This window comes from Typopeltis vanoorti, chromosome 6 (genome assembly GCF_054136105.1).
Source record: "Typopeltis vanoorti isolate ZY-2024b chromosome 6, IOZ_Tvanoo_1.0, whole genome shotgun sequence".
Lineage (NCBI taxonomy): Eukaryota > Metazoa > Arthropoda > Arachnida > Uropygi > Thelyphonidae > Typopeltis > Typopeltis vanoorti.
Window position 1 is genome coordinate 125,906,177 of NC_143554.1, and position 15,189 is coordinate 125,921,365.

The following is a 15,189-nucleotide window of genomic DNA, read 5'->3' on the forward strand; positions in this document are numbered from 1 at the left end:
TCGCTGCAAGTCTCCTCCTGAGTTTGCCATAATCACACACCCTATAGTTCCATATATAACCCTTACTCACAAAAGTCCTGGTATGGCTGGCCACCACCCAATTAATCACTTCATGGTCACTCTTCAATATCTTCTGATAGATAATCAAATCCAAGATCCTTGATCCACATGTGGCCCCTGTTACATACTGCTTAAGGTAGTTATCCCTTAAAAACTCAAGAAATTCATTTTCTTTGGTTCCTGATGCTGATTCTTCATTCCAGTCTATATTACCATAATTCAAATTGCCCGTAATGATCACATTTTCTTATTAGCCAGACCAATTTGTCTAAACATTTCCTTCTCACTGCCTTCCACAATACTATAGCAACATCCTACTAAACATTTTATCCTGTCCACTTCACACCATATATGTCTCACTTATACCAATAAGTGAGACACCTGTAATAGTTCCAAGTCTTCTCTTTCAAAACTAATTTTATTCAGTGCAATAAAGAAGCATTTGCTCTCAAGCTTTACTAGCACAAATAAAGTAAAATGAATTATGTCTGACATATTTTTCAAATAAACTACTTTCAGTAGTTCATCTGAGTGCAAGATGTACAGTGATCTTTCTTATTTCTGAAATATTTATAAATACTTATTCTAGATATGTTCATCAATCAAACCTAAATGCTGGATTGGTTGCAAAGTGGTTTCAACCAACAAACTAGGCTTGAATCAAACTATGAGCATGGATATTTAGGAAAGTCTTTAGGTGAGAGCTACTTTCATTGCCTGATATGAAAGCACCATCCTGCTTACTGGAGGTCTGAAGTGGCTTGAAAAAATTCTATGTTTGGTCTCTGTAGGAGTTTCCAGATTATATGGTACTAAGACAGGAGATTCTGGGAGAAAATATGATAATTGTCTCTATCTAAGACTGGATATTAGAGTAGATAAGAGGATAGCTGACTGACAGATATCAAAAAGTGGTATACAGCAGATGCAAGTCTGTAAGATTTAAGGTAACCAGTGACATACCACAAGGATCAGTGCTTGGCCCAACTGTTATTTAATTTGTACATTAATGATATTGGAAAGGATCTGACAAGCGTATGGTACTAAGACAGGAGATTCTGGGAGAAAATATGATAATTGTCTCTGTCTAAGACTGGATATTAGAGTGGATAAGAGGATAGCTGACTGACAGATATCAAAAAGTGGTATACAGCAGATGCAAGTCTGTAAGATTTAAGGTAACCAGTGACGTACCACAAGGATCAGTGCTTGGCCCAACTGTTATTTAATTTGTACATTAATGATATTGGAAAGGATCTGACAAGCGTATGGTACTAAGACAGGAGATTCTGGGAGAAAATATGATAATTGTCTCTGTCTAAGACTGGATATTAGAGTGGATAAGAGGATAGCTGACTGACAGATATCAAAAAGTGGTATACAGCAGATGCAAGTCTGTAAGATTTAAGGTAACCAGTGACGTACCACAAGGATCAGTGCTTGGCCCAACTGTTATTTAATTTGTACATTAATGATATTGGAAAGGATCTGACAAGCGACATACAGCTATTTGCTGATGATGCAAAGATAGGTAGGGTAATCAGGAATGCTGCTGATATGCAGTACTTGCAGAATGATTTGAATAGGCTGGAATAGTGGGCATGGGAAAATGGATGTCAGTAAATGTAAAGTCATTCACTTCGGCGTGATTAGATACCCAGTGTCGTATTATATTAATGGGATTATGAAGAAACTGACGAGGCTAGGGATCTTGGAGTGTTAGTAGATAGGAAGCTGAAGTTCAGGGGCCATGTGGCAACGATTGCAAATACAACTCAAAAGATAACTGCAATGCTGAAACGAACATTCACATGTAAAAATAAGGATGTCATTTTGCCTCTTTACAAGGCCTTGATAAGAACTCATTTGGACTATTGTGCACAGGTCTGGTTTCCATTGTAATTCTGATATATTGGAGAGAACGTTAAAAATGATATCAGGATTGTGGAATACTGATTATGAAGACAGATTGAGAATTTGTAGACTGCAGACACTAGCAAACAGGAGAAAGAGGGGTGATATGATTGAGACTTACAAACTTCTGAAAAGGTCATACAGGATTTCAACTGATGGAATTTTTCAATTTACAAGGGTGGGGAAAGGACAAGAGGGCATCCTTGGAAGCTGAGAATGACCGCTAAGAAGGTGGTGAGGGCTAGATTTTTTCCTCATAGGGTGGTGCATGATTGGAATGGATTGCCATTGGATGTTGTAAGTGCAAGCAGTGTGAATGAATTTATTTGTCTTATAATAATAATAAGACAAAATTTCTTAACAAACATATAGTGTTCTTTGAATCTGAGTCTCATTTTCAAGAGAATGAGGAATGGCAAAATCACAGCCACAAAAACATCAATATGAATCCTGTTTCATTATCATCCATACCATTGTTCTATCAGATCAGCATTATTTGTGGATCTAATTGTCAGGGCATATTTTATATATTATGCCTGCACATATACATGTTTTGAGGATTGCTTGATTTATGGATGAATAAACCTGGATTTCCAGACTTTTTAACTTAGTAAGTATAAAATGCGCATATAAAAAATCCTTCCATCAAAAAACAGAAAATGAACTTAAGTTTCTGATTTCAGGCAGTGATATGTGGTAAAACCACTCAGCGATACAAGAATTTCACATACATTGCACATATATTAAAAGTTTATAAAAAAATTTTATTTTTCTAATTTAAATAATATATTCTTTAATATATGCATTTCTTTTTGAACTACAAGGCAAATTGTCAAGTTATAGACTCATCAAGGATTTCCTGCCGCTGCTGTGAAGCTTTTGCTGCACTCCCATACAGGCACCAACTGTACAATTCTTTCAACTGTTGAGCATTGCTAGCTATAAAAGTAAAATGAATCCTTAAAAGCTGATTATTATTTATAAACAGAACACAATGAAAGATTAGGAAAATAAAAATGCCATTGAGTTGGATATTAATTAATAACTTAAAGTGTCAAAATGTTTATTTATAGAAAAGTAAATTAGCATTCACTTGATGTAATCATTTCCATCCCCAAAAGTGCATCCAGGATATTATGGTACTCAAATATAATTAACTTCACTTTTAGTTAAAAATACAGCACACACACATAATGAGCATATATTGCCTTTCATTACCAATATATTTCAGATATACAGTCAGCACCACCTGTAAATACACAAAGATAGACAATATACGACTTTTTGAATAGTAATACAGTGTTACAGTTATTAGTATATAGTTTAGTTCAGTCATAAAAACATTAAATCATACACAAAACGTAAAAATCCAAGACACTTGTCCCCAGTCGCACTCGACCAAACCTAACATTTGCCCAGAGAGAACAAAGTTGTCAACTTTGAAAAAAACTAGAAGAAAAATGCCAAAATGGAGGAAACAATTGGATCATAAAAAATAAACAAGCTGAACTAGTGCAAAAATCAAGTGACACTACTAGCAGCCACCATGGAGATCAGTACGTTTCCTTTGCAGGCACTGCAAAGGAAACGTGCAAAATCCTTGCGGTCAAATATATGCCTCACCGAACCTTGCATATCCACTTCACCAACATCTGTGACCTAAACTCCAACCTTAACAGTGTCCATCTACTCTTGTCTGAACTGCCAAATCCCATCTACTCTTTCTGGCAGAAACTCAAATCTCACCTCCCCCACTACTATTCATCTCAACCTTCCAAACTACACACTAACTCCTTTCGATCCAAGGGTGGCATCTGCACATACATCCACTCTGACATATCTTGCAGAGAGCACCCAACCTAGAATCGCCCAAATTTGCCCTTCTTTGGTTGAAAATATCCTTTCCCCACTGAAATTCATTTGCTATCTCTATCGTTCCCCTAATGCAACCAACCACTCTGAGCTCTTTAATTTCCTCTCCTTAAAAATCGATTTTCTTCAGTCCTATGTTCCCAACAGCAAAAGCATCCTCCTAGGAGATTTTAATGTCCACACTGCCAGCTGGCTGCTCCAGTTGTACAGATCTTGCAGGCAAAGATGCTGAAATATTTGCCATCACTAACGACCTTACACAACTTGTTCGGATGGCAACCAGAATACCAGATAACTAAACCACTCCCCAAACACCCCAGATCTCTTCCTCACCAACAACCCTTCCAAATACAAAGTGAATGTAGTGGGCCAACAAGGTAATTCTGACCACAATCTAGTGTTCATCTCCTTCCCCATGCAACAATGCCGCTCACGTCCAAGAGTAGTTTGGCATTATAACAGTGCCTAGTGGGGCAGCCTCGGTGACTTCCACGTCTCATTCCCATGGTTGGACTATTGCTTCCAGCCTTCCAACCCAAATATATGCACCAAACGTATCGTCAAAGTAATCCTCACCGGCATGGAAACATACATCCCCCACACTTTTCTGAACTGCCAATCCCTAACTAAACCCTGGTTCTCCAAAAGATGTGCCAAGGCGGTACAAATGAAAAACCAAACATACCACAACTGGCTCAAATCAAGAACTCCATCCTTCTTTTTTTAGCTTATACTCAAGCCCGAAATAGATGCAAAAAAAATCAATGCTTCCAAAACAGAGTTTGAAAGAGCAAAAAGCAGGAAATGTCCAAACAACAGCCAAGCCTTTTGGTCTCTTGTCAAAGCAATTAGACATAACTTCTGCCCAACACTATTCCCATCCCTTATCATACCCATATGGCTCCATTGTGTCATCATCCACAGAAAAAGCATCCCCTGGCTTCAGACTTTGCTTCCAATGCATGCATAACTGACAATGGTAAATGCTCTCCAACCATTCCAGAAGTCCAACATATAATGCCCCTATAGCCTTTTGCCAGAAAGAGATCAGAAAAATACTGTCCAAATTAGACACACACACAAAAGGTCTCCTGGTCCTGATGGCATCCCTCCAGTTGTCCTGAAAATTTGTGCACCAGAACTAACTCCTATCCTATGTCACCTATATGTACTCTCTTACTCCACTGGGATAGTGGAGGCTGTCCCAGTGGAGTAAGAAAGTATTGATGATTCTGATGAGAGTATGTTAATGATGATTTTTCCATTAAAATAATGGAAAAATTCATCGATTCCTAACTCTTACACTATCTTGAAGGCACCCACCTAATAAACGACCACAGTATAAATTCCATCGCTGCTGATCAACAGGAGATCTGCTCACATGTCATCCAACTCTGGACAAATGACATGGAGAGGTCTGGCGAATCTCAAGCTGTTGCACTTGATATCTCCAGTTTTTGACCGGGTCTGGCACAAAGGATTACTAGGCAAATACCAGCATTTGGTTTGTCCCAAATGTGGTGGTGGTGGTGGTGATGGATGGTTCCTTATCTTTCCACTATTCAACTAATACCAGGGTTCAACAAGGTTCTGTCCTCTCACCAACCCTCTTCCTGTTATCTTTATTTCTAAATCTCCAATCACCAAACCTCTTCCTTAAGTCACCAACCCTTTTCCTGCTATCTTTATTTCTAAATCTCCAAGTTTTGACTGAGTCTGGCACAAAGGCCCACTATTCAACTAATGCCAGGGTTCAACAAGGTTCTGTCCTCTCACCAACCCTCTTCCTGCTATACATCAATGATCTATTTCAGTTGACCTCCAACCCAATACACAGTTTTGCAGATGATAGCACATTGCACTCCTCCCTTTCATTTGATAAATCTCACTCTACACAACTCAACTCAACCTACAGAACATCAACCACCACCCTCAATTCTGATCTCCAAGCCATTCTCTAATGAGGTTTCAGATAATCTCATCAACTTCAATGCTAATAAAACTCAGTTCTGTCTTATCTCTCATAAAAAAGAACCATTTTTCTCACAATACTATTTTTGACAACACCCAAATTTCCATACAATTTGAGATTTCTCTTCTTGGAATTACTCTGACATCAACCCTCTCCTGGCATAAACACAGAACAACCATTGCATCCTCAGCTTCTAAAAAATTAGGATTTCTGTTTTGCTTAAGACATGACTTCATCCCTGAACAGCTGTTAACATTATACAAATCACAAATCTGCCCAGCTATTGAATACTGATCTCGCATATGGAGTGGGGTCCCTAAAAGCTCCCTCAAAATGCTTGACTCAATACAGAGGAGAGCAACTGGATTTATTAAAGATCCATCTCTTACCAACTCATTCCCTCCACTTTCGCACAGACATTTGGTTTCTGCACTATGGGTATTCTACAAATATTTCCATGGGAAATGTTCATCTGAAATAGCATCAATAATTCCCCCCACTTAGTACTAAGCTCGATGGAACATGTGCAGCTGCTGCTCAACATCCCTTCATAGTGCACTTTGAAACCCACAGAACAGGTTTCTTTTCCTCCTCCTTCATCCATGCAACTGCTATACTGTGGAACGGTCTTCCCCCTGTTGTGTTTCCCAAGGAATACAATATAGAGTCCTTTAAATCAAATGTAAACAAGTTCCTCCTTTCGCAACCAGCTACTCATATACAGTACTAATGTACTATAGGTTGATCAATCAACCTCTCGTGTATGGGCTCAACATAAAAACTGCTCACAAAAAAAAAAAATAATTTGTGCTGAATCTGGTGTGATAGTTTTAGTGAGCTGCAATAGTTCAAATTAAAATACATCATAATTATCACCACTAAATGCACAGCAAACTTTTGCATGGTGAAAATAAATCTTTGACAGTGGTACAATGGATTCTCCATGAATCTTCTAATTATAAAATTAACTCACACAATAATAAACTATCAAAAATCCTGATTAAAGTCTCATAACAATAATGATGTTTCGAAAGATATTTGCTATAACAACCCACTCTGTTGGGTATATATGAGTTAATCAGAATTGACTACTTGAAGTAGAAGCTTTTGAGAGCAGTGCTTGAAGTTCAAAAGAATGCAGTAAAGTATATAGAAAAGAGAAGAATTATTGAATGACCTCAACGATTTATCTTTTGGACAGAAACAACATAGATTTAATGCCAAAAAGGAAATAAAAAGGAGTAGGTGGCTGAACTGGAGATGCTAAAGATATTGCAAAATCGTGATACAAATAAGACAAGTGAGATTAATCAGTTTAACCGAACTGCCAACTTCTAAACAATTTGATTAATTGATGCATTTGTTTAAACTGGATGATATGCAGAAGATAGGGGAATTAATGTTTGATTATGTGAAAGGCCTATATATATATATATAAACATGTATGTTTTCTCTTTCCTTATTTTTTGATATCATTTACTTACCTACATTTATTTACCTAATTTATATTATCTGAACTTTTCTATGATAGCAGGTCTAGGTTCTGTTTTGTATACTCCATATTTTTTTCCATTTTATTTTAAAGCATATCAAGATTGTACACAATCTCAGTATGCTTTAAAATTTTTTGAATGTAAATATATACTTACAATCTATAGGGAACTGTGTCAAGAGCTCTTCAGTTTCTGGATGGTGTGCTAATGCTTCAAATAAACTGTACATTCTCACAGCAGAAAGTTGTACATTATAGTATAAATAGATTCGATCACTAAATGTTGCATATACCAACACTGGGACTGTTTTCCCAGGAGAGAGGGTGTAATGACCTGAAGGCATAATAAAAATGTATACTGAAAACAAACTTTAAGACAGAATCACTTTTTAACATTTTTAAAACTACAATACTATAAATAGCAGACAGAAATATATTTCATAAATTCTTTCTCATTTAAAAAAAAAATCTTAAAATCACATGGGAAAAGAACTATTTTCTAGTAGAATGAGCATTATGAACATTCACTCAGTCTGAAAAATGAAATGTATGTTTAACAGAATTAAATACTCAAATGGCTAGCAATAATATGACTATCATGCAAGTTTATCCATAATAATATACTTATCTGTAAGTATATTATTGGATTAAAAGTACATTAGCAACTAACATATTCACATGCAGTCTGCTGAATTAACTTAATTCAGTATTATACTGAATGAAACTTAAAAATAACTGTAAATGAAAATTTAAAAACAACAATACACTTCAGTAACTTTGAAAGGATCTAGTTTAATAAATAAAGATTAATATTTTATGCTGATATACAAAATGTTTTCATAGTAACTATTAGGATAAAACAAACAGCAAGAAAAAGAAACCATAACTTGCATGTTGATTAGCTAACAACTCTAGGCTAGTTGCGAGCACCAAGTTTTTTAATTTTTTTATTATTTATTTATATTTTTATAAATGGTAATCCCATCCATGAAAGGTTAACGTTAGTAGGATGGGTGGACTAAGGCTCGGATAATTCAGACCATGCTCTAGAGACCAAATATGGAACTTTTTATCAAGCAACTTCAAATAAGCAGGGTGAGGGTGTTTAAGGGTCAAAGCTGTATAACTGAGAAGAGATCTCCACATAGCCTTTAAAGGAATGCAGAGATCCAAACAGCGCTTCTGTCCTAATGTCCAATCCTTACCTTCTCGTGGTGCACCCTGTTAGGTATCTAACTGGATACTGAACAAACGAGGATGGGCTGACAATTTGAGATTTAGCCTACCAAATTGCATTCCTATTAGCTTAAACTACAATATTAAATGATGGTACAACATGACAGAATTTCATGCCGGCTGGGGAGTTGCCCGGTTAAACAAGACCTGCATTGTTTTCTCCAGGGAACCAGGGTGAACAGCGAAAAGTCAGCTACTGGAACAAACCCTAAACCACCTGCAACTCAATATCACCAGAGTTCAAGATCGGTACTATCAACATAAGAAGCCTGAATGGCAAAGAAATGAAGCTAGCTGAGGAACTGGATAAGTACCAGATCGACATAATAGGGGTGACTGAAACAAAAAAGGCAAAAACTGGTGAGATCTTTCTGAGCAATAAATACAAAATGTTATATTCAGGCAATGACAATCAAGGAAAAGAAGGAGTAGCCATAGTATTCAACACTAAATACAAAGCTAATCTTCTTGAATGGCAGGCAATTTCAAGTACAGTGATGTAGGCAAATTTCAGAATTAGGAACTGGACAATGAGACTTATTTGTGTCTATGGTCCCACAGAAGGTTCTGCTAAGGTAGAAGTGGAAGAATGTTTTGAGGCTTTAGAGAAAGCAACTGACACAATGAAAAATGAAAAGTTGGTCCTTGTTAGGGATCTAAATAGCCGAGTAGGAAATGATTGTCAGACATAGAAAAAATATTTTGGGAAAATTTGGAGAAAAGAGCAAAGCTAATAATAATGGCAAATACTTGTTGGATTTCTGCTCAGGACATGGACTAGTTATTACTACCACCATGTTTCCAACATAAAAATGTGCACAAATTCACATGGAGAGAAGATGCAAGGAATAAGAAAAGTCCCATTGACTATGTTATTGTTGAGAGTGATGTTTTCTCTCTGGTGCAGGACACTAGAGCGTACAAAGGATTTGAAATTGGAAGTGATCACCATTTAGTTTTGAGCAGGATAAAATTGAATTTCATATTGAAAATAAGAAAATGTAAGAAAGTTTTAAAGTGAATAAAAGTTGAGCAGCTCTCAGATGTGAACTGTAGACTGTAATATACAAACATCATTCAAGAAAAAATGAAAAGTTTGAGAACAGGAATCAAAACTTTGAGATTCAGTGGCAAGCTGAATCTCCAAGCCCTGAAGAAAATTGATTGATTCAGCCAGAGAGGCATGTGGTGAAGTTGTCTTCAAGGATAGAAAAATCAGAACTCCATAGTGGACACAGGAAGTTAAACAGGCAGTGAAGGTAAAGAAGAAAGCATATTAAAAGTTCCTGGCAAATACGTCAGCTTGTGCTCTTAGAGAATACAGAGACAAATATAAGAAAGCAAAACAGTGTATAAAACTAGCTAAACAAAAATCATGGGAAGACTTTGGTGAGTACATAGAAAATAAATATCAAGAAGGTGGCAAGATATTCTGGAGGTTGTTGAAGAAGCTCAGAAATGGAGGAAAGAGTGCTGTAAAAGGAATTAGAGATGATAAAGCTGATATGAAAATTGGAGAAAAAGGTATCCTTGAAGTATGGAGTAATTACTTTGAAAAATTGCTAAATGAAACTAGCAGTAATGGCAGCACAGTGATAAAAAAAAAAACACTGACCAGGAATGCAATCAGGAATACATATCCATACTTGAAGTAGAAAAGAGCCATCAAAAGTCTGAAATGTGGAAAGGCAGCTGAAGTAGATGATATTCGACCAGAAATGCTGAAGTATTACAGTGACTGCACTGCACAGTTCAGAGACCCTGGACAGAGGGACGAATTCCAGATGATTGGTGTAGAGCTCTCATAGTACCGATATAAGAGAAGGGAAATAAAACTGAATGTGAGAACGGTTGAGAAGGAGTGTGGAAGAGAAGCATGGTGAAGAACAAGCTGGATTCAAGCCAAATAGAGGCTGTCAGGATCAGATTTTCACTTTATGACAAATAGTTGAGAAATCATGGGAATATAACAAAGATCTGTATTTAAATTTTGTAGATCTGGAAATAGAATTTGACAAGTGCCAAGAGAGAAGCTATTCAAAATGCTAGAATTATATGGTGTCAATGGGGCATTATATCAAGCAATACTTGGTCTTTATTTGAGTTGTAAGTCAGCAGTTAGAATCGAATGAAGTACAGGAAGATGGTTTAATGTTAAATCTGGTGTGAGACAAGGATGTACAAGGATGTACAAGGATGTACTCTGTTATTCATTATCTATATGGATCACATTATGAAGGAATGTAGTATTAAATCTGATATCAAAACTGGAGATGGTAATATCAGTTCTTTGCTTTATGCAGACCATGTACTAAATAAATCCGCTACAAGTCTGCAAGATTCCCTGACTAAACTGAATGACTGTTGTAATAGATATGGTATGAAGATCAGCAATAAAAAGACAAAGACAATGAAAATAGGCAGAAGTATTGAAAATATCAAATGCATTGAGAATGGAGAACCTATAGAACAAGTAAAACATTTCAGCTGCTTAGGCTCAATTTTTAGTGAAGATGGTAAATTAAACATGGAAATAGACAACAGGATCAACAAAGCTGGTATGGTAGGAAGTCAACTGAATAAATTTATATGGAATAAGAGAGAAATTAGTCAAAACACTAAATTAGCTGTATACAAGACAGTGTTCAAATCAGTTTTAACTTATGGATCTGAGAGCTGGGTTAGAAGTAAAACACTTGACCAAAGACTAGAGACCGCAGATATGAGAGTCCTGAGAAAGATCAGGGCATGAATAAATGGCATCAATGGCAATATCATACTAAAAACGAGGATATTAGGAAAGAACTTGACATTGTTAGCATCAAAGAATGTGTTAGCAGAGCTAATCTCAGGTGGTATGGTCACTTAAACAGAATGGAGAAGACAGATTAGCAAAACTTCCTCTGTGCCTTTTTCTCTGCCAGGCTGGCAGGAAAAAGGCACAGAGGAAGGCCAAGATATATGTGGATTGTATGGTAAAAAGTGCCTTAGAAGATAGAATATAAGATGTGACAATGTTGAGCCTTCACAGACAATAGATTGATTTAGAGGAAAATTGTAGATAGGAAGTTAGTAATGTAAATTTTTCACGTAGTACTATCATATCCTGCACACCCTTTGAAGGTAAATGTCAAGAATTTGGCGATGATGATGATAATGAATAAGTAGGGTGGTAGCCTCACTGTGTAATGAAATTCATCTAACACCTAAAGATATTCAAAAATATCCATGCCCATGGTGGGATATGAATCGAGTGCCCGCTTGACTGAATAAGCATAGAACTATTAGATTCTCATGAAAATGTTGGTGGCTCTAAGTCAAACAGAAGGATCAAGATAATTAAAATGACTTTCTCAAGTAATGAAACAATTAGGCATTTAAGATCCACTCCAATTAAGATGAAAATCTGAATAGCAAAAAAAAAGTTATTAGGTTTAAAAGAAGCAAAAGAGGAGAACATGATCATTGGTTAACTCTTCAAAGGCTGGGTGCAGAGTGTCAAAAGATTAAAAAAAAATTTCTTTTTTTAATGTGCATCACTCCCATGAAAAGTTGAAAAACACATCATACAGTAGTACTGCAAATGGAATAAACATTAGACAATTTGGAAATGTTGCTCTATAAACCAAACTCTTTTATGCCATTTCAAGCCTCGAGTAGGAACATCCATGCCCACGATGGAATTCAAACTCCATTGGAGAGCAGAGAAAGAATCCTAATTAATAGTCTGGATGGTTGAGAATCCACTGAACCACCCAGGCTAGCAATTAGGAGTCTTGGAAAAATAAAAGCCAAAAGGGAGGAAACATGTGTGCAGGTATGGTGATAGGAAACAGGAAGAATATGGTTTGATGTCAGCTATTTTAAGTTGTGTTTACACTGTGGCGATGGTGGTAGAGTGTTCATTGCTCGCCTGAAAGAGGTCTTTATATTTAAAGATACTGTTATGTAATATTTTGGTATTATTTCACTGGATAGGGTGGAGATTCCATACTCTACTAGGCTAGATTTATCAGCAGAAGAAAAGGAATGTACTTTTATTCTATCTAACACTTTTTTTTTTTTTTTTTTTGAGAAAAACTGCATTTTTTGGAAGAACATAGAATGTCACTTTTTTCCCTCCCTAAAATCTGGTCAAAGATAGATTAAAGCGGTGTTTCTCAAAGTGTGGTACGTGTACCCCCAGGGGCACGTGGCAATTTTCGGCTATGCATAATTAAAGGAGTCATTATATTTTTCAACAAACAGTGCAATTAGAGACAACTGGGATAAAACGGCACTAACTAATGAATCACATCCCCTCTCCAACAGAAACTTCTGTATAGACCAAGCAAAACCATATGTTGCCGGTGGAACATATGGTTTTGCTTGACAACACCCCTGTCGTTAACGTATTAAACTAAGAAATATATAGTGAATGTGTTTCAGATATTAGGGAATTCAGTTGAAGGGAATTAGCATTTCAACTCAACTGCTGAAATGCTAATTTGTCTTTGGTTCGCGCGATCTTTTGTTAATACCGCACCAATCATATGCAGTTCTTCGCTGCTCTACGTATCTCAAGTCTTGTAAATTACTGGTAATTTTTGCTTGAAATAATGGGAAAGAAGATGATGCTATTTGGGTAGATGACTTTGATGATGCACACAAAGAAACTGTTCTCGATGCCAAAGATAGTGATAGTGAGTAGGAGCTTCTTGGTAAGTCGCACCATTTTCAGTTTTTTTTTCTGAAAACTTTAGTTTCCAAAAATTCCAGTACGTATCTCGCAAGACAATTTTTTAGCTTTAATTTTGGGAAAAAAGTTGGAGTTATATTCGAGTAAATACAGTATTTTTTTTAGCTTTCAAATTCTTACGTATGGATCATTGGTTAAAGATTAGATTTATAAAACCCCTAAAAGAGAGCAATATAGCAAATATAAGTAGCTGTAAGCAACAAGAAAATGTTGATATTGCATCTGGATCAAATGAAGTTGATGAGTGTGTTGTCTGACATCTCTAGAGAACCCCAAAATTTAAAAATAAATCATATTTTTTGTTTACATGAACATATAAACTCAAATAAAATAGATATTTAATTTTAATTATTATTTTAAATTAATTCATTAATTTTAATTAATTGGGGGGTACTTGGTAATGATGAAAATTTAAGAAGGGGTACGCGATATCTGAAGTTTGGGAAACACTGGATTAAGGTATAATGGTAATTATCACGATTCATTAAGAGAAACAAAGCTTGATTGTCACACTAGTTGATCAGTAGAATATAATTCATATTTAAGAATTTAGGGACACAAAACACACGTGTTGAAATGATTATTTTACTAATTATTAATAAAATTATTAGTAAAATAATCATTTCAACACATGTTTTGTATCTCTAAATTCTTAAATATGAATGCTGATCACCGTGTAACCTTAAAAGAAAGAGTAGAATATAATGATAATATGTTTAATGAAAATAATTTTCTCTTAATGGAATGCATAATAAATTCTCTTCTGAGATAAAACAGAAGAGGATTTCATCTTCTGTTTTATCACAGATTGTTACTATAGTGTATTAAATTAAATTCTTAGTATTATATTTCTTTGCTGTGGTCGCATGCAGGTCATTTCACAACTAACAGAAAAATGCAGAGAATGCCGAATCCCTCTATGTTTCCTCTTTATTGATTTTAAAAAAGCATTTGATACCACAGAACACAATACAGTCATCAGTGCCTTACTGGAAATAAATGTGGATCCTACTTATATCCACATGATAAAAGAAATTAACAAAAATCCGACCACACAAATAACCCTATTTGATCAACCTATAAATATAGATATAAAGATAGGGGTCTGCCAAGGCGATGTGATCTCCCCAAATCTATTTACCAGCACTTTAAAATACATTCTGAAAAAAATAGACCTAAACGGAGGAATAAGCATAGATGATGAAAAGCTACAAATTTTTATGTTTGCCGATGATCTAGTACTGATATCCCGAAACCCAAAAGACCTAGAAGAAATGGGTGAAAAAGTATACACAAACAGCAGTAAAATAGGCTTAGAAATGAATCTAGAAAAAACAAAATGGATCAAAAACATCTACACAAGTGACAGTCACCTATGTATTGATAACATCCCTATAGAACAAGTCGACTCATACAAGTACTTAGGACAAACAATAAAAATGAATAACGATTTATCTGAAGAACTAGCAAAAAGAAAGAAAGCTGCATGGCTATCATTCAACAGACTAAAAGAAACACTTACTGATCCAAATCTTGACATCTCTCCGAAAGTAAAACTATTTAATAGTGATATTCTACCATCACTCACATATGGATCAGAAACATGGAACATGACAAGAAAAGAAGAAGAGACTCTCAGAATAACTCAACGTGCAATAGAACACAGGATTTGTAACATCAGCAGAATGGAACATGTTAGAAACATGGAACTAAGAAAGAGATCAGGCATAAAAGATGTGGTAACTGCAGTATATGAAAGCAAGATGAAATGGACAGGTCACATAGCCAGACTCAATGATAACAGATGGACATATAGAATACTCAACTGACAACCAAGAATAAAGAGAAAAACAGGAAGACCACCCACAAGATGAGAAGATCCACTAGTGAAATCTATGGGTATAA

General features: G+C 35.8%; 1 protein-coding gene across 3 annotated transcripts in view; it reads right to left on the reverse strand.

Moving 5' to 3' along the window:
- Positions 1-2,759: 2,759 nt before the first annotated feature.
- The window catches only part of LOC150105915 (KICSTOR complex protein ITFG2-like), a 105,341-nt gene continuing 92,911 nt past the window's right edge, over positions 2,760-15,189 (reverse strand). Inside the window, exons 13-14 of one of the 3 annotated variants that reach the window (XM_090394402.1) lie at positions 7,468-7,644; positions 2,760-2,913 (exon numbers count right to left, since the gene is read on the reverse strand). In XM_090394402.1, coding sequence (XP_090250528.1) covers positions 2,807-2,913; positions 7,468-7,644 — 284 coding nt within the window. In that variant the 3' untranslated portion in view covers positions 2,760-2,806. The remainder of the gene's footprint in view (positions 2,914-7,467; positions 7,645-15,189) is intronic. The other 2 variants (XM_090394401.1, XM_090394403.1) reach the window with 2 other exon arrangements.